The sequence below is a fragment of the Pseudopipra pipra genome, chromosome 21 (genome assembly GCF_036250125.1).
Source record: "Pseudopipra pipra isolate bDixPip1 chromosome 21, bDixPip1.hap1, whole genome shotgun sequence".
Classification (NCBI taxonomy): Eukaryota; Metazoa; Chordata; class Aves; order Passeriformes; family Pipridae; genus Pseudopipra; species Pseudopipra pipra.
The window spans coordinates 5,415,243-5,435,560 of NC_087569.1; the positions used below are offsets into that span (position 1 = coordinate 5,415,243).

Below are 20,318 nucleotides of genomic sequence, written 5' to 3' on the forward strand. Positions count from 1 at the left end.
ATCTTATATGAGCCAGTCTTGAGAGTAATCTTGTTACAGGCAAAATGAGGGAACTGCTAAAACACCAGAAGTCTGTAACTACTAACTAGCATGGTCTCCAATATATTGTTATTCCACCTGGGATAAACCCAGGGCATCCCTAATGGGATGGAGCTGAACTAAGGCGCCGAAAGCACCAGAGACTCACAAATAAAGGGGACAAGTGGGCAATCTCAGACTCCTTGTAGCTCAGGGTAAGGCAATATACTGAGGAGGATTGTTTTTCCTTACGTACAGACTTTGGAGCCACGTATCCCCCGGGAGCCATGCCTATGCCAGAGGAGAGCTCGAAGAGGTCGTTGAGTCCACTGCTGACCACTGCAGGGGTGGGCGAGGGGGCAAAGGTGGCTGGCACGGAGGAGGGAATGTAGGTCTGTCCCACCTGGAGGAGTCAGAAAGAACAGGCGCTGATTAACATCACCCTTGAACGCTACTTATTAAATAAAGCATGAACTCGGGCAATATCCTAAATATTTTAAAGCCATTTGCAGCTTCCCCGCTGATTTATCAATAGTGCTAAATTATGCATTTGAATTCCAAAGCTCTTGGCAACTAATCCCTACACTCGGCTGTCACCTCAACCAAGCTTTCACATCATTTTTTATGGCTCCAGTTATCTATTCCCACTCTAGAGGAATCTTTCTTCTCCATCTCTCCTTCTCATAAGACAATATGCTTTGTGGATCTACCCCACGTAAACCCAGGGAAAAGAAAAAAATGCTTCAAATCTTCCCCCAACTATGTCAGTCTTCAGGAATCTGCAAGATTTTGCATATCCAGAGATAGCAAGGGAGTCATGACCGTATTGTGTACTCCCATCCAAAGCCAGAGCTCTGCATTCTCAGCACTGTGGTCCAAAAGGTTCATCACACATGAAGCAGAACTAGTTGTCTCTGTCTGCCAGAGGACAACCTTCCTGCAAGAAGGGCAATCCTTCCCTCTCAGGACTTAAACGAGGGCACCAAACCAGGAATATTAACCTTCAGGTGCCCAGCTCTAGATGGGACAGTCACACTCAAGTTTGACTTCCAAGTTCTTTACTGTGAGCAGGAAGAATTATGTGCTTGAGAACAGGATTCTCCAGTCAGCAGCCCAGAAACAGGCAGAATTGCTAAGACAGAACTGCTTGGTGGGTTTTTGTTGGCCCAGGAAGGCAAAGACCTGGCTTTGTAGGTACGATCCCTGCAGGGAAGTATCTCCCATGCCCTGGTGTGGATGGACTGCCTGGGGGCTACAGGTGTACTGCACCACCAGCTCTCCTCTGCCCTCGTGCTGAAGCCAGAAAGGAGTGTCAGATTCACAGGGAAGGAAGGAGAGAATGACTGCAGCCATAAAAAGGGTCTCTGAAAAGCCCTCCCTCCAGAACTGAGTGTGCTTTCCTCACTGAATTACTGGGTACACAGTCCTGGGCAGAGGGACTGGAGCTTTCTAGTAGAGGACACTACTTTGGCTACTCCTGCCCACTGCATCTCCAAGTCATCTTGCACTCATTTCCCATGCTTTCTTGGAAAAAGCTGGTATGTGTTTGAAGCCAAGGGTGCTTTGGAAGCAGGCTGAAACTCTCCCATGTCCTGGCAAGCGCTGTAGGCACCAGGACACTCACAAAGTACAGGCACAGTGGAGGTGGCAGCACTGACCACACGTAGTAGGAGAGCTCAGAGCACCTGATCCCTGATGTCCAGGCAAAAAAACTTCTGTGGGTTTTGGGAGGAGAAAAGCACTGAGTTCAGGCAAGCCTGTGGTGACAGTGGGTTGGGGTTACAACAGACCAGGCTTTGTGAGTAGAGATAAGCATCCTTGGCCTTCCAGCTGCCAAAGCAGTTGCACAAGGATGAGGTACCGCCAGTGTTAACACTGCTGCTCCAACTAAAAGCTCTGAGAAAGAAGAGCTAAGCAGATAGAGTGAACAGCTCTGGCCCTGGCTGCTCTTTGGAAAGCCCAGGTGACAGCTGGACTCAAAGCATCATAGGTGGGGACCTGTGTGTTTCAGATTTCAGTTGCATTTGCCCATTTTCCAACATCTTCAGGCATTTAAAAGCATCTTCCAGCACGTAACGGGCGAGGTTACATTTAAAAAAAACCCTGAGCTTTGAGCAGCTCTTTTAAACTGGGGAAAAAAATGGAATGGCACTTACTGCCGGGCTTCCTCCAATGCCCCCGCCAAGGTCACTGCCAAGCTGAAAGAGAGAAGGAGAGAGAGGAGAGAAAGACCGAGATCATTTAAGCCAAGTGTCAGATGGCCGGAGCGGAGTCGCCCGCGCTGCTCCGAGCACGGCTCGCTCGCCACACAGGACAGACAGAAATGCAGTGCTGGGAAAGCACAGGGAACAGAGGGGCTTTTTGCTGTTGTGTGAGCAGAGCTACTTGGAGAAGCACCCCACGCTGCGGACAGGAGTGTTCTGCAGGTTAATAAGAGCAAAAATCCAGCCCTCCTCGCGTCCGTCGGCTGCGCCAGGAGCTCGGCGCTATTTCTTCACGTTTCATGCATCAGTGCTTTCCCTCCAGCCCACCTCGCTGCCTGCCAGCAGGCCCCAGCAGCTCCACAAAACCCAGTGGGGTAACTGTGAAACGGCATAAAAATAAAACTGACAGGAAGCTGACTTCCTGAAAGCTTTAGTTTTCTAGGGAACAGCTAGGAACTACGGGCAAACACAAAGCGTCTTGGCTGTGTTCCTCTGACATGCGGCTCTTTTCAGTAACAGGGAAGAAAGAGAACGGGGTATGTGCTGGCTATTGCAACAGCTCAGACAGCTGGGCTTTGTCTTCCCTTTGAAAGTGCAACCCTCCCACAGACAGAAAAAAAACAGTTTCATGATCTAATGGGCACTCCAACAGTAAAGAGACCTCTCGGTGCAGCAGGTTATTTCAATAACAGTCTCTGCCAAGCTACACAGCTACAGTCTGAAGTGATGAAACAGTGACTGTGTACACCTGTACAACCCTCCATAAACACTAAATCCTCTCTGGGATCCTTCTGCCAAACCCTCCTGCAGCCCACCTAGAAGCTCTTCTATCATGAACTCCCTTCACAAAAGCATCCCATACCACTTTCTCAGTGGCAAAGCCCATTTTTCAAACATCATTCTACACGCTCGAGAGATTTCAGTGATCAGGACAGGCTCCAAAGCTGGCTACAAGCGCTGTTTGTGAGTACATCACTCCTGTGAATATTTAAAAAGCACTCAACAGATAGCCAGGAGGGAACAACCACACATCTGCAGTGGTTATTCACTGCAGAGACATCTCCAGGCTTATCTGTGTCCCAGGCTTTTCTTCTGAAGACCATGATAATTTTTTGCCTAGTACAGGGTTTTTTTTGGGTCACATTCAGACAAGGAACATGACCTGACAATAAGCACAGAGGATGATGCAAGTGCAAGGGTGAGGTAGGAGCCAGTCCCATTAGGAAAACTGGACTGTCAGACCAGATCATCACAGCTCACCTTGAGATGGTTTTCCTTTTCCATTTGATTAGGGCTGGGGAGTTAGTTTGCTTTTATAAAAAGCATGTGACAAACTGGGTCAACAAAGGCTCTTCTCTTAGATATGTTGTTCAAATAAACGCTGATGTGTCAGAATACTGAATAAATGCACCATATAGCTAAAGCAGAAGCTGCCAGGAGTGTCTATGCTTACGGCCAAAAAGGCTCCAACCTTTTCCCTCTGCACAAAAAACTTGGAAATTAACTTTGCTCTGCTCCCCACCAGCCTGTTCCCTGAGAGATCTCACAGCAAAGGTATTTTACGCTGGTCAAGAGATACCATAAAGCTTCACACCTCTCTCCATCAGAGCACAGATAAAAAGGATAAAATTGCCCTGAGAACAGCAGCAAAGCCGTAAGACAGTGACTTACCAGATGATAACCAGCCTCCATAAAACATGTAAAATTTGACAAATCCCTGTGCTACCCTGGATCCCTCTTCAATCCCCTGGCACCTCTCCTTCCCCAGTCCCCACAGGAGCCAGCTGATGCAACATCAGCCACCATAAGTAGGTGTTAGAGAAGTACAAATGACACAGAATTTGCTTTTTGTTAAGAAGCCTTAAGAGCTTTTTTTTTTTTCCTGTGTGGGACTCAGGTTATCCCTTCTTGAGGTCATGGCATAAGTTAACAGCAGGTTCCTCATCTTTTCCAACAGCCACCTCTTCATACAGCAACCCAGGCTCTTGCTGTCCAGTTTTCCTTAGCTTACTTAAGAGATAATAGATAAAAGTGAGTGATTCTGAAGTCAAAAGAAGGATCAGTCAGAGACCAAAGGAAGCCAGCCAGAGGATGCAAATCCAATTAATATTGAGCTTATAAAACAAGGCTTATTACACTGTCAAGTCTCCCCCACTGAAACAGTCTGGCGGAGCCGAGTTTTGTTCTATTGACTGCTAAGCCAAGCCATGATTTAGATTAATATATCAGATCATTTACATCTTGTTACTGGCTCACTGAGGAGTAATAAATGCAACTATTACACCTCATCCCTATTCATAGTCTTGCATGCAGATGAACTTCATGCTTTACACTGACAGGCAGCGAAGTCCGGGGGAAGAGAAAGAATCCAGTTCATTTCCAGATATTATTGTATGCATGGAGGACTTCTGGTACTGTTGTCTGAAGCAGGAGAAAGACTGGTTTATCAAGCAGCAAGCATTTTACAAAGGGCATTATGGAAATGACTGAATAATTCTGCATAATCAAGCCAGATGTTAACCATTCTACCATTTCCTATTATACTCGTCACAAGAAGCTGCAGGGTAGGAACCCAACCTCGAAGCAGCTCGTACACTGGTATCTGCAGGCACTCACTGTGAGGGAGAGCAGAAATGACATACTGGGGTTCCTCAAGCTATCTACAAGTCTTCCATTTTCCCTAAATGTCAGGCCTTGGGGAAAAAGTAGAATTGCTTGAGTGGAGACTCCAGCTCTCACTCCCTACAAGGAGTAGAAAAAAACCCCCTCGCTGGCTCAGAGGATTTACCACGAGCCCCTTTACGTTTCCAGATTGCACCCGACATCTCTGCTTTGTGGGAGAAAAGGTCTCTTTCCAATGGCAGGAAGCTCTGACCTCCTGAAGCCCCTCTTTGCTGGTCAGAGGGCTCTGCACAGCACAGCCTGTGCCTCCCCTGGCTCCCGTCCTCAGGTCCAGCACTGCAGATGTGCTACGGAGCCGCAGAGCGAGCGCCGAGGAGCTGCCAGCTCCTCCAGGTCCCTGCAGGCAGAGCTGGCTCTACCTAACAGTGAAAAGAGAAGTGACAGCACATCTACTGCAACACAAGTTAATAAAGAACTAATCAGTTCCCCATCAGATCCGGGGTGCACTGCCCGTTGCAGCAGCACACAAGTACCTCTCTCCATTTTTCTTGCCTGTCACCCTCCCATGGCACCGGTTCTTTCCCCATTGAGGACTGGTTTACTCCATCCTCCTGTGAGATGCCCAAGACCTAACTTTATTCCAAACTCAGAATGATGGAAGAGATGGTGAGAGCGAAGTGTGTGAGTAAGAGGGAAGGAGGAAGACAGAGGGAACAGGAACCAATTACCCACGGAGTGTCCTCTCCCATCTGGAGTGACAGGCAGAGTGCAGAAGGAAAGAAGCAGATATTAGTCAGGCGTGAAGTGCTGCTGAAGCAATTCCCCAGGGCTGGCAGCTCCAGTTAACCATTTCCATTCATCTTATGGGTGGACAGACACTGCCAGAAGGACAACCTGGATTGGCTTTACAGGAGATCAGGCAAGAGCCCCATGGAGGAGAGGACAATGTGAATACAGTTGTTAGCCCCACTCAGGCTGAAATGCTCACTGGTGGACAAGGGCTGGCATTTGACAATCCAGGGGAACTCACAGCACTGCAAAGCCCTGATCCTGAGCCCAAAGTTGGCAGGCTTGCCTCTTGCTAAGAGGGCAAAGCCTCTACCCAGGAGGAAGAGCTGCCACCTCCAGGAGAGGAGCAGGGGATGAACAGGGAGTCTTTGCTCCCAAAAGCACCAAGTTGTTCAAACAAGAGTTCTCTTCGCTCTCTCCAAACCCATCCTGCCACAACAGCACCAAAGCAGCCAGATGGGTTTAAAGAAGAGGCTGGGCTCAAGCCTGTATCAATAAAATCAGTACCAGCACCTCTTCCCAAAGTGCAGCAGCACCTTTACTTGGTGTGAGTTGGCTTGGACAGCGCTGCAGCTGCTCTGCAGTGGCAGAGCCTTTGCCCTGTAATTCCAGCTCCGTGGAAGCAGTTATGCTGACTTATGAAGTGCAGCAGTGCTGGAGTTACTGCATTTAGGAGGGTTTATTTGCATCTTAACAGCAGCTTGTAATGAAGTGACTCTGCTGAAGTGTTCATGTGATCCAGAGGGGTTACAATCACTTCTGCAAAATGACGTGAGGCTTTTGGAGCACCAAAAAATAACAGGGAGGGTGGAGCCAGGGACAGAAGCTGCAACAACCACTGCCCAGCAACTGCTTTGCCTTGTGTCCACAGCATAGCCAGGGCTTTCAGGGCAGCTGTGCATTTCATGAACCATAGTTCACGGGTTAACATGGGACAATTGCTGCCTCCCCCCACCCTCATACCCCAAACCAAGAGTCAAGCACCACAGCTCAAGGAGCTGGATAAGAGCCAGCACTCAGTAACACAGCAGCAAGGAACACAAGGCATTTACTTAAGAGGAATCAGGAGCTGGGGCTGACTGAGATGCCACTGAGCCAGGCTAATCCTGTTAGAGACACCTGAGCTGCAGGACAGACCAGGCTGCATCTCCTGGTGGGCTGCAGGGATCTCATTGCAGACACTGCTGTGGCTCACACAGAGGCATTTTCAGTGCCTGTTTGCTGCCTATTTTATGTGTCTGTTTTCACACCACCAAGCCAGGCTTGCAGGGCAGAAGGGCTGCTCTCCAAACCAGGGACAGCTGTGTCAAAGGTGCTGGGGAAAGAGTCCTGCTGCCAATACCAGGGTCACCCCTTTCACTGCACTTACTGCTAATGCTCTACACCCAGCTGAACGACTTCCATCAGCAAACAAAACTGAGTACTAACCATTTTCAGTTTCCAAAGTGCAAAAAAGAAGCTCACAAAGCTCTAGAAGTCCTATGACTGCTACAACAGCCTTCAATCAGACATGAATGAGTGACCCACCAAAAGAGCTCCTTTTCCATATCAGCCCAGCTCCAGCAATGGACACGTGTCCTTTGTCAGAAATCTTAACAGATGCCCTTTGAAGCTCATCAAACCAGAACAGCCCAGATGAAAGGAGTCACTCAGCTCCTTATCAGAGGCTGGAGCAGCACTCTGGGAGAGCATCACATCCCCTGCATAAATGGATGCTGGGGCTGACCTAGCACTGACACTCTCACACTGTAGTTCCAGGAAAAGGTAAGGGAAGTAACTTCCCTAAGATTATACACAGCAAGTCACTTGCAGAGCCAGGAGAGGAATCTGGCTCCCAGGTTGCTTTTGGGCTTCCACAACTACTCTGACTATATGAAACACCAGCAGAAGGGTTTCTTTATAAAACATTGGTAAGTCCCTAATCAACCTCAACAAATCAGCATGTTGTCCCCTGAGGCCAGACTTCGAACTCTCCACTTGAAAGCAGCCAGACAGGGAGGGAGTGACACCAGTAGCCCCTTTTGGATGAGGCAGGCACCCAGGGCTGCTGAAGCAGGGGTTTCTTCCCAGGCTGCCAGGAGCTCAGGACACCCTGGGGGAGAGGGTGAGCTGCTGCACAGAGCCAAGCACAGGGGTGGGACACAGCCCTGAAGTGTAGGGAAGGCAACCTTGGGGTCAGACCCCCCCTATATCCAACCTGATTACACAGAGGGGCACAGCTCCACCTGGAACAGCCCAAACCAGTCCAGGTATTATAGAAAACTGCAGATAACCAGTGTTTATCAAACAGCTTTTCAACCAAGGACATAAATCAATCTGACCAGCTGCCAGTCTTGAATCAATAATATTCTTGTAGATGAGTGGCTCGAGCATTAAATAAAACCCTTACATAACAGGCTATCCAAGCCTGCCTATTCCCACAGATTTACTGCTCTGCCCCTGGGTTTCAAGCCAGCCTCCCTGGCTCCTGGCCATGGTGCCCTGCTCCCATTAAATGCACAGGCTCACAGGGAGCTGCAGGATGTGCTGGGCAGCACAGAGCTCTCCCTCACACGCTCAGTGGATTTTCAGAGCAAATGAACACATGAAAAAAAGGTTTAAAGGCAAAATGACCCCAGCTCACGTCAGCACAGACAGACATCCTGCAAAGCACCACATCAACAGCAAACAGGAGCTGGGAGGGTGCCTGTAACCTGCATGAAGTTCAGCCACTTCAGAGCTGCCTTTGAGGGGATAAGGCATCAAACTGCACAAAGCTCTGCATCCAGCAATCTGCTGTCCCAGGAAGTTTTGTTTCTCCCACGTGAGTGGCTGGTATGACTGCTTTACACTGCTGAGCTGGAGATCTCAAATAGTTCTGTAAAAGTGGGCTTAGTCATCATTTTATGGAAAAGAAAACTGAGCAGAGAAGAACTAGATCTGCCCACGGTGGCAAATAGGGGCACAACCCAGACTGGCTTTCTTTACTAGAAAACAGCTCTCCATAGGTCCTACAGCAAGTCTGCTCTGGTTATAAGCAAACCATATCTTGTTTTTGTACTAACAGCCCTTTTTCTATCTTTTTTCTTTGTAACTGTTAACACATGCTCAGCATCTGTGCATGCATGTTACATTTAATACCAATTACAGAACTCACTATGGAGATAAAATAAGATTTACTCAATAAATAAATTAACCTCTCAAGCAGCTGGAGTCTCACTAGTCATGGGGATAAATACCTAGCAATGCTGAGGAAAATTCAAATGAACAATATAAATTTGGTGTTTATCCAGTTTTACACCACAGAGTCTCATTTAACTGCCTGGAAGAAAAAATAACCCCCTCCAGTTTAAGAAACTGAAATGCAGAATGACATTTGCCATGGAAGTTAAAGCTGCTGTTGGTCTTTCTGGGTTAGTCCTGTTGGGACTTTTACTGCAAGAGCATCCCTCTGAAGTTGGACACCCCCTCTAAAGAAAAGGGGGTAGAAGAGGGGATGGCACTGCACAAATGTGGTTTAATATTATCCTAAGACTCAAATCCCAACCCTCTTGGTGAGTCATGCAGCCCAGAGACACTGCCCAGCAATTTGGCTAATACCAGGTTAGGGTTAAGCCAGCTTGATGCTTGTTAAACACATGCCCACAACAATGAACAAAGATACAGATCACATTCACTCACTAATTAGGCTTATTATCATCGACTCATTTAGGTTGGAAAAGACCTCTAGACTGTTACCCCATCAATGCCAAGGCCACCACTAAATCAAGTGCCACATCTGTTAAATCCCTGCAGGGGTAGTGACTCCACCACTGCCCTGGGCAGCTGTGCCAGGGCTGGACAGTCCTTTCAGTGAAGACATTCTTCCTAATATGCAATTTAAACCTCCTCTGGCACATCTTGAGGCTGTCTCCTCTTATCCTGTCACCTGCTTTGTGGGAGAAGAGACCAACTCCCACCTACACCCTCCTGTCAGGGAGTTGTAGAGAGTGAGAAGGTTCCCCCTGAGCCTCCTCTTCTCCAGGCTGAGCTCGCCCAGCTCCCTCAGCTGCTCCTCATCAGACCAACCCCTTCCTCCACTTTGTTGCCTTCTCTGGACATGCTCCAGCCCCTCAATGTCTTTCTTGTTGTGAGGGGCCCAAAACTAATCCCAGGATTTGAGGTGTGGCCTCATCAGTGCCCAGTGCAGGGGGATGGTCACTGCCCTGGCCCTGGCTGGCCACACCATTGCTGACACAGGCCAGGTGCCACTGGCCTTCTTGGCCACCTGGCTCATGGTCAGCCACTGTCACCAGCACCCCCAGGTCCTTTTTCACTGGGCACCTTTGCAGCCCCTCTGCCCCACACCTGGAGCATTCCATGGGGCTGCTCCAAGTGCAGGACCCGGTATTTGGCCTTGTTGAACCTCACACCACTGGGTCTCAGCCTTTAGATCCAGCCTGTCCAGATCCCTCTGCAGAGCCTTCCTATCCTCAGGCAGACCAACACTCCTGCCCAACTTGGTGTCACTTGCAACATCTGCACGAGGGAAGGAAAAGGCAGAGCTTTGATTCATTTGATGCAACAGCACTTCAACAGAAATCACCCAACATCAAAAACCCCTCCATCATTCAGACATTTGGTTTAGTGCTCACCCCATCAGTAATTCACTGAGACAGTGCTGGGCTGTGCAGCCCGAGGCACAGCTACTCCCCATCCAGACATGATCATTTTGTCAGATCACACTCCACAGCTCCACGGATTTACTTAAGGCTTGAGGAAAATACTAAGTAAAAGCCTAGGACCATATCAACTAACAGCTCTACTGTCAAAGCAGGTCACTAAATTAAGCCCATTAATGCCACCTGCGAGACAGCTCTTCTCCCAAAACCAAGTTTTAATTTTACTGTGTCCATTTATTTGCCTGACACTAATGAGAAACAAAGGGTTACTATAAGAGGCCTGGAGAGCAGCACAGACAGAGGAATTTAAGTGCTAACCATTCTCTGCCACCACAGACAGCACCATCTCCTGCAAAGCCTTTACACAATTACCAATCCCAGGTTCTTAGTGGCATGTCTTGCAATGCAGGGAAAGGCTGCACAGGGCTCTGGGCTCACTGTCTGCTTTCCCAGCATCTCCAGCCTGACCATTTCCCTGATCCCCTCTGAGATACTCCCCCAGTGTAAGAGCAGCCACCCCAGTGACCAAACAAACCGCTGGTCAGCACAGAGGCTAAAGCACATCTGACCTCTGTGAATGCCAGTGCCATTAAGGGTTAGATTGTTTCCAGTTCATTAGCTCATGGAGAGCTGGAAATGAGTTCAATGTCTGCTTTAATAAGACTATGGCAGCTTAAAAAAATAGATATTTGACAAATAAGGATTTATTGCATTTGGGTTCATCCAGCTGCCTCCTACCTCTGTTATTCAGAGCTTGACTCAGAACTGAAACCACCTAAACCAGTCAGAGAACTATAAGCCAAACCTCAAGCAAGACAAATCCACTGCAGGTCTGAAAAAACACCCAGCTGTGTTCCCTGGGGCAGTCTTACCCAGGTTACACAGTGCAAATATACCCAGGAGTGCTTCTTCCCCTGCAGGGAAGTCACCAGGGAGTTGGGGGCCTGTGTGCTGTGCTCCCCTCCATGGGAACAGCTCCCAGGCTCATTATTACATTCACCACCTCTTAATACCTGGCTATAAGACCACAGCACTGACCTCTCCACTGCTGCTGTCTCCTTGCCAAGTGATTTTCTCATTGCAGCTCATGCCCAGCTCACTCCCCAGAGCACAAAAAGGTGTGATCACTCCCACTGGAGCCTGACCCTGGTAGTACCAGGGCAGGTACCTCATGAGCTGCTGTGGCATGGTGAGGACTACACAGAGTGTTTCCCTCTTGACCTCACTGCAATTAAAATGTCACCCATATTAAGCCATGACATGTAAAAATGAGATGACACAGGGTTACAGCCTGAGAGCTTTGCACCGAAATTCAGGAAGGCTGGGAAGTGGGTGGAGTAAAATGCCTTCTTGAAAGGCAGCCTGAGTCAAATACAAAGCAGCGAAACACTTTACATGCTTAAAACAACTTTTTGGTTTTCTTTTACACAGAAAAAGCACAGAACAAATATATCCACTGACCATGGGGATTCTACAGCATGAAGCAACATCCATTTCATAGCAGGAAAAACCTGCTGGGAGTTGGTACAATAGCACTGGTTAAATCCTTTTGGAGTTTCAGGACTCAGCACTGGGAGCTCAGTGATCCAAGCATTAAAAGCACAAATAACCAAGGCTTTGCAGAGATAAGCACAGCTCCAATTATTCCACACCAGCTAACGAGGATGCTGCTTACCAAGCTGTCCAGCCCTCCTCCCAGGAGGTCCACGGCACCCATCTGCATGGAGGACACTTGGGGAACGTTCACGGGGGGCCCCAGGTCCAGGTTGAGGAGGTCTCCCAGGAGGTCTCCCTGGGATGGAATGACCTGTGGCTGCTCCAGGTTCGTGGTGGCCGTGGTGCCCACGGGGCTGTCACCGGCGTCGGTGCTGCAGGAGGAGGGACAAGAAGCAGAGGAGAGAGACATCAGTCACCTGTGGTCTCCAGCTTCGGATTCTCAGCATGGGGAAACACAGCAAGACAAGCAGAAGCCAGTCCAAAGCTTATCCCAGCAGTGCTCTGCCCCCTGATACAGCTGGCAACGTGTTATGGCACGTGGTTCTTCACCACAGGCTTTGAGCACCAAGACTTCCCAAGCATCGTGCACGGTCTTCAGTCCAGCAAAGGGAATCTTCCAAGGTGTGGAATTTGCCCACCTTAAGAATCACAGACCCATCCAAAACAGTAAGCCATGAGTATTACATGGACTACAGCACTGAAAATAAGTATTTCCCAGCTCAGAATAAACCTACAGAGATGATTTTCAGCCCACTGGGCCTGAAAGCCACATATAAACATGGGGAAAAATAAATAATTCAGATTTCCTCAGAGTATGTTATCAACCTAACATTGAAAAAACCCTTGAGCCCTCACTCTAACCAGTGCAAACTCCACCACTCCCCATACATCTCGATTAATCACCTTCTACTGACCAGCAACAAGCTCCACAACTCTTTCCTAATTGAAAACCTCCACCTAAAATTGATTCCTCTCTTCTATCAATAATTTCCTTTCCTCTGAGTTAGCAGGCATGTTAATTGCTAGTCTAGAAATGCTCATTATACAGCTTCCAAAATTTCTCATCATATGCAGTCTGGCTACCATTTACATTCACTTGTCACTGGATTTTATAACAAGAAAGGAGGAGGGGGGAAGTAACTGACTGTAGCTCCTGAAGATCTCACTACAGTGTATTTATTCTTTAAATTCAGAGATGCTCATCTTAGATAATTGAAATCCCTTCTGTACCCTGTTGCCAGCAGTAAGTGATAAAATGATTTCCAGCTCATGTCCTTGCAGCTGCAGCCAACAGGTAACTGCCCACAAATGCTGTGGGAATTAGTGTCCTGACAAGGTGTTTAACACTGGGGCTCTTCTGTAAGGATTTGCAGCTCCTCATTTCGAGTAGCCAGAATTCCCTCATTCAGCTGCTGAGGGGAAAGACTTAGTGACAGAGTCTAAGCTGCTCCCAACTTCAGTGCCAAGAGGAAAAGATGGAGCATAAGGACTGCAGAATGAATTAGTTACCAGGCAGCAGCAGCAGAAAGCACTGAAAGCTTCTTTGCATTAAAAGCTTTAGACCCCAAATAATACTAATATTAGCTGTCCTTCCTGCTTCTGCCTTCAGCAGGGAGACTGCTGAGTGTGCTGAACTGCTCACTGAAACATTTCTGAAGAGCAAGTGGTTACTGTGATCCACTCCCACCCCCACCCTGGGAAGGGGAGGAACAGCTCCAAGCAGAGGCACATTACAAGCCACTTGGTTGGTTCCCAGTCTGTAAATCCCTTTAACACTACACCTCTTCAACACTTACTCATCCTTCTCCTGATGGAGACAGAGAAATCCCTCAAGGTCTTGTGTAACTGCTGTTGCCCCAAAACCCAACAAGAAATTAGGAAAGGACAAAGCCAAGGCAGTTTGTATTAAAAAACAAAACCCCGTTTGGGAAGAATGGGTCTCTTTAAAGAGATTTGTATATAAAAAAACTTTGAATTTTATATGAAAGAAAAAAGTTAATAAAGAATATGTGGCTTATAGAAGGCAGAAAGTCTTGATATAAGCTTTCCCCCTCACAGTCTTGGCCAGTGGGTAACAGCTGGGTTTGCCCATGTGAACTGGAGATTTAGCCCTATGAATTCAGGCTCCAGCAGGTCCCAGATGTTGGGTTTTACAAGGGATGTACTGAGAGAACCAAAATCAAAAATTTCCTGCAGCCACCTGTGAAACAGGGGGATAGAGATTCCTGCCCAAGTCTAACCAGACTCCTCCCAGGAGCCCTGTAAACATCTTCCCAAATTTCTCAGCTGAATTATGGCTGAGCAGGGGTGGTGGGAGCCACCACATGAGGAAACACTGCCAAGCAATGAGATTTCTCCCCCCATCTTCAGGATACATCTGCAACTCTGTGACACTTGGGCTCACTGAAGAGGCAGGAACATTTCACCATCTGTGAGCTGTTCAATGGGTCTTCCCATCAGCTGAGAGAGCTGAAAGAAACCTGTCCTTGCTTGGAATGGAAATTCAATGAATCAAAAAGCAACGTAGTGAATTCTGCCAGCCATAACTAACTACTCCAAGGTTTATACCCAGGGAAGCACCATTCATCTAGTTACCTCTGCCAATCCACTCAAGAAAACGTTGTCTTGACTCTCAAACCACATTCACTGTGGACATGTCCACACTTTCATGCTTTCACCTCTATCTCACGGTGCAACCTGAAGGAAAACCTCAATCTCTAGCAGACACTTCAGCCACCAGAATGGTCATTATTGGAGTGCAGGTGTTAAGAAGATAACTCCAAACAATTAGGTGAGATGGTTATCTTCCACTGGACACCCTTAACTTGCCTTACACTGATGCAGAAAACCCCAATAATGGGGTTGGAGGTGAGCTCCTGTTGGAGAAGCCCAGTGTGCCCAGTGTGCCATTAACTCCTCTCATTTTTTAATTTACCAAATGGGCTCCAGCACTGCATCAATATGATCAGCAGGAGCACCCTTCAGACCTCCCCCCCAGCTCAACACTGCTGACTGAGGCCTGGAGGGTTTATGTTGAAGCAATGGTTCTGCTCTAGTCAGAACAGATTTAAGGTCAGCAGACAGAGCATGAGCTACAAGAGTCAAGCACATACACAGTACACGCAAGAAGCTAGTAGAAAACTGCTCCTTCAAAAAGCTGAATTCCTTGAGCTAAATCCCCTAAAATGTTATCTTCTGTCGTGACCTGAAACAACAGTGTACAGGAAGGTTGGTAACACCAAAGACCAAAGCTACCCCAGCTCATTTTGAGACAAATCTTTGACTAGGAGAGGCAGGAAAGCAGCCACTGCTTTTCTCGTCCAACTGGTAGACTTGTGCTTGCTGATTCTGGGTCAGTGCAGCCAGACTTGATTTCATAGGCAGGGAGAAAACAACTCGGCTTCCCAAAGCCAGTCACCACCGAAATAGCTTTAGTTGCTAAGAATAGCAGAGAAGTGGTGTCAGAAAATAGAAAAGCAGCAGCATCGCACACTGATTTATCAGTGCAACAGCAAAAAATAGCACTCCAAATGTCACTTTGGGAATATTATTAAGAGGTAAGCCTGGATACTCTGCCTCCTGCTGCAAAGCACACTCAGTTGTGTAATTAATACCATTAGTGCAAATAGCACTGCTCACCTGAATGAGGGACCATGGGAACAGGCTCAATAGCAACCCCTCTGCAGCCTGGAGCTGCTGCACTGCCTGCAGATCCAACCTGCTTCCAGGACTCTGATCACAGGGAAGCATTAAAGCTCCAGGCAATATGCCAAAGCATTTCCCCCCACCTCCCAAGGGTTAGATAGACATCAGTCTACCCATCTTCTTTTAAGCTCTAACAGTTTTCAGTGATGGGGCTTTGATGGTTTTTGCACTCCCCCTGTCTCATAGGCACCGAGTGAGAAAGGTAGTTTTTACCAATCCTTCCCCATTTCATATTCCAACAGCGAAGGATCCCTTTACTTGCCTGTTCTAAGAAACTGATACTGTATTCCAGGAGACAGGTTCCTAAAGCTGTGCTGTTGCTGAAGCAAAAGCTCTTACAAAATCATCTTCTGAAAGATGCCTGTTCTTACTCTACTCCTCCTCCCCCTGAAGGAAGCCCTTGCACCAAAGGTGATTCCACCCTTACCCAAACCTTCTGCTTTTTAACTCAGCCTCTCATGTCAAGAGCACTTACAGCCAATGTCTTCTTAAAAAACATCACAGCTCCTCCTCACACAAGAACTTCCATACTTCCTGTGTCTTCTGACCCAGAAACTCGGAAACTACATACCCAGGATTACCTTCGACAGCGGAACGGCCTCTTGAATGACCTGCAAGCCCTTACACACTTATCAACAAAATCCCATTAGAGTGCTCTAAAAGATCTTTTGGCATCTTTTGGACCGTTTGCTAGAAAGAAACAGCCAACCCTGCCCATTACCCTGGTGGCTGCCCGAGCTTACCTGCCATGGTGAATCGGCAGGTGCTTGCGGTGGATGCCGTGGCTCCCCTCCACGAAGGCGTTGGGGGGTTTGTGGTACACCGACGCCAGGGACCCGATGTGGCAGATGAGCTCATCGAGCAGGGTGGGCTCGATCAGGTCGGTCTCCTCGGAAATCAGCGGCTTTTCCGAGAGAACCACTTCCTTGGCGGTCACGGGGTCCGTGGAAAGAAGGCGCCAGTAGATGTAGCCGCGATCCCGCAGGTCTGGGTTGTCAGAATCCTGAGACAAAGCAATACATCACTCACGGGTCTGAAGTGAACTAAGGCCTGTAATCGATTATTTTTCTAGCAGCAATTCTGCTGGATTAAAAAACCCCACCCGTCCAGCAGCGACAGTCAGCAGTTTCAAAGTGTGTTACAGTTGTGATGAACATCCTAAAATAAAAATGGAGAACCAGAGTACTAATGCCTGGCTTCCTGCTCAGCTGGTCAAGGAGCAAAAAACCCGGGATTTATATCCCACAATTGTCCCAAACCACAGAGCTCTCAACTGCTTTCTAAACTCTCCTGCCACTTGATATAACAATAAGTATCAGGAGAACTCCAAGGGGGTGTAGACAGAAGAAAAGAATGTGAGCGAAAATCACTCTTTCACATACTAAGAGTAGAGATACAATACTGAATAATGATCCAAGATTCCTGGAAATGTATGACTTACCCAAGGGCACTGCTGGACAAAAAGATGCTGCAGAGCTACATCTTAATAAGCCATATTCTTTATACCAAAAGAGATCTTATTTATCCTGCCTTTTAGTTATCTAATGAAGTATGGAAAGATGCTAATGATACACACTTAGGATACTTCATCAGTTCTCCAGCTGCCAATAATCCCCTTGTTTTACTGCAGATACTTTTGCCTCTGCATGAAGTGCTAATTATTTCTCTCCTCTTTGAGCATCTCTGCCCGGAGCAGCAAAGTGAGTGGGGATGGTTTGCAGTTAATGTTCAAGGGAGAGGGAGGTGCTGGGGTTTTATGTTGCAGTGCAACATGTTTGAACTGCTCATGGAAGCAAGACCTGGGATTTTTAACCCACCTGTCAGCAGAATAACAGGATAAATGTTTCTGAGGGTTTTTTCCCCCTAAAATTCCGGCAATATATCATACACCTCATCAGCCTTCCTCTTGCTGTTTCTTTTCCTCTCCTGTGATCTCATTCATGCTGCTGCTGACCTGTCAGAACCTGCCTCTCTGCTGTCTGTCTCAACATCCTCAGGCACACAGTAAAACCTCTATTTGGAATGAGACTGAGCTAAGCTCATTTCGCTTGTAAGGACCCAGATAAATCTACCTGTAGTCTCAGACATTGTCTCTGCAGTGCTGGTTTTGTTTGATGGTTGACTCTTTACACCCTTAACAATCCCTACAATCCTTAACAATCCCTTTGCCCTTGACAATCCCTACAAGACTCTCCACATCCTGCCTGCACCAGCAGCTCAAGATCAGGAGGGTTTCTGCAAGGCAGAAGTGAAAGACAACGGGTTTTCATCTACTTGCAGGCACAAACAAATTCAAGACTGGCTGTTTCCTTCCACAGCCAAATAAACAGATTTGAAAGTTTAGTAAACCTACTGAAACAAGAGGCTCAGATCTTCCCTTTCCCAGCTTCTCTCCCAATTCTCTGCTCTCCAGAGTCTGCATACCAATGAGCTCAGCTCCCCACTCGTGCCAGACTCACAACAGCAACGGGGATGTAGAGGTCTGTTATAGGTTATGGGCTTGCCAGGGACCTGATCCCTGCTACACATCCATGTCCCTGCCATCCCCAGCTGCTTCACTACTGTTTTGGCCACTGTTGGCTGGATTAAACTGCCTCCTGCTACAATCATGCCTGCAGTGTGCTGTGCAGACTTACCCCCAGACGCTCAAAGTGCAACAACACCTAAGCTGGGGAAAGAAATACACGTGTAATTACTCACCCACTCAAGTGAAAACCAGTATCTCCACCTAGAAATCAGACCTCGAAATGTAAGGCTTTTTAGTGTTTTACAGCCAGTTATCCTACATTGACTTATTATTCATACAAAATACAAGAAGCCAGACTGAATCAACATTTGTGACAAACAGAGAAAAAACAGACGCCTATTATACTCCTAGGGTGCCATTAAGTGTTTTGTGACTCAGCACAGTGGGTTTTAACACTTAGTACCTTTCTTCTGTTGGCTCAGGCAAATGATACAGCAAGCCCTTGGCCCACTCCTCTCTGCAGAGCAGCTGAGATGCTGCCTAAAAGCAGGTTTTGAAGCAAGAAAAGCAGGCCATGTGTTTCTTGCTGCCGACCAATGCAACTCCTCAAAAGGATGAATAAAAGTTTTAAGTACTAATAAGTTCACAGCCATGATTTCTTGCAGCACAGAGGATCAAAAAGGCCAGTTGATGATTGACTCCAGGTTTTCTGCTCGGAATTGCAGCCCATTCAGCCAGAAGACTATTTTTATCACTTGGCACAGCAGGTCTGGAGAGGAGCTGCTTTTTTTGGGTTGTTTACCCCAGTCATTACAGCCAGGGAGTGTAGGAAGATTGGCTGAGGTCTTAGCCACCCCTGCCACCAGGACATCTCCACTTCTGTCCTCCAGAACTACAGCACTTGTGTCTGCCAGCTCAATCCCAGCCTCGCCTGCAGTGATCTGAGCTCGTAACTCAGCGCCTCATGCATAATGAATCCGTGATCTTAACCCACTGCTACAGCCTCCAGCAAAGCTGCCACATTGGTTGACAGCATCCAAGTACAAAGGAAAAACCCCAAACTCCAGTTCTTTCTTTTTCATAGCACTGCCTAAACTTTGCTGTTCACAGAACAAAGTCCCTGCCAGGCTCTTTCCCTCTGTCACAGCTCCAGATGTTTTAACTGCAAGGCACCTTCAAGGAGAAAGCATTCTGGTAACTCCACCCTGTCCCTTTAGTGGGGGAACAGGGGAGGAATTTGGATAAAGCAAGAGCTAAGAAGGAGAATGAAGACTCCAGATGGCAAGGGGCACAGAGCAGCTCTTAAATGAAGTCTCTTTGGGAGGCAGGGGAATACCTTTGAATCCCATCTACTGCAAAGCTGACTGGCCTGGCAGATGGGAGACACCACATGGCAGGATGCACAGTGTCTGGAGGGCTCTGGATCACTGGATATCTTGGCTTACCTGGGTGGCCAGGCTGAGGACCTGCTGAACCAGCTCCTGTGTCTCAGAAGGCTTTTTTAAGAACAGCTTCACTATAGCAGTCAGGAGGGTGAGCTGCACCTGAGAAAGGGGCACAACAGAGAACAGAAAATTCATCCATGCTTTAGCAACACCTCGCAAGTCTCAACATCTTTTACTGATACAAAACTTGAGTTTCATAACAGCATTACACTGTTCTTTGCCAGTGAAACCCAGTACAGTGAGACTCACACTCTTGCCTGTTGCAAAACACTTTCACAGACAAGTCCCTGAGCACCACACTGAGGTTTGTGTCGTACTGTGATGTACCTCATCACTATTCCTCTTTATGTTCTGGTCCCTAGTAGGGTTATTCCCCCAGAAGTATGAAACATCTAGAAACCCCTCCAGTTCTGTCTTATCCTTCCAAGAAGAGAAGTTTTGGACACAGGGACAACGGAGCAAATCTACAGGCTCCCAGAGGGTTTCTTTAGCCAAATATTGAAGCTTTCACTGAATAATATTTACTGTCCATCCCATTAATGCACTGCATGGAACGTTACAGATTAAGATGCACAATGCAATTTTACCTGAGTACTTTCATCGTGGAAGCCCTCCAGAAAACTCTCCAGCAGTTCATCAGCATTGTCAATTCTCTCTGCATATTCACCCACTATCCAGATCATGGCAGCTCTGGCATCTGGCTCATCCAGGGAATCCAGGTTCTCACACAGAGTGGCAATGATGCTTTCATACCTGATTTGTCAGAGTACAGGTGGATTACTGGGATGAACTGGACTTGTCTTACTCAGTTCCTGCCCACATCATTCTCCAGGGAATCCTGCACTAAAAAATCTTTTATTTCCATGCAGCATTTTCACTTAACTACAGAAGATATTCCCCAGCTTTTTCTTTTTCCAAGCCTGAGCACTAA

The 20,318-nt window shown here is 47.6% G+C and overlaps 1 protein-coding gene across 4 annotated transcripts in view; it reads right to left on the reverse strand.

The window, feature by feature from the left end:
• Nucleotides 1–20,318, reverse strand: part of AP2B1 (adaptor related protein complex 2 subunit beta 1) — a 79,428-nt gene that overhangs the window by 24,523 nt on the left and 34,587 nt on the right. For 3 of the 4 annotated variants that reach the window (XM_064677836.1, XM_064677838.1, XM_064677837.1), the window contains exons 11-16: nt 19,975–20,140; nt 19,388–19,486; nt 16,219–16,478; nt 11,949–12,141; nt 2,175–2,216; nt 275–421 (exon numbers count right to left, since the gene is read on the reverse strand). In XM_064677836.1, the coding sequence (XP_064533906.1) occupies nt 275–421; nt 2,175–2,216; nt 11,949–12,141; nt 16,219–16,478; nt 19,388–19,486; nt 19,975–20,140 (907 nt within the window). The remainder of the gene's footprint in view (nt 1–274; nt 422–2,174; nt 2,217–11,948; nt 12,142–16,218; nt 16,479–19,387; nt 19,487–19,974; nt 20,141–20,318) is intronic. The other variant, XM_064677839.1, reaches the window with a different exon arrangement.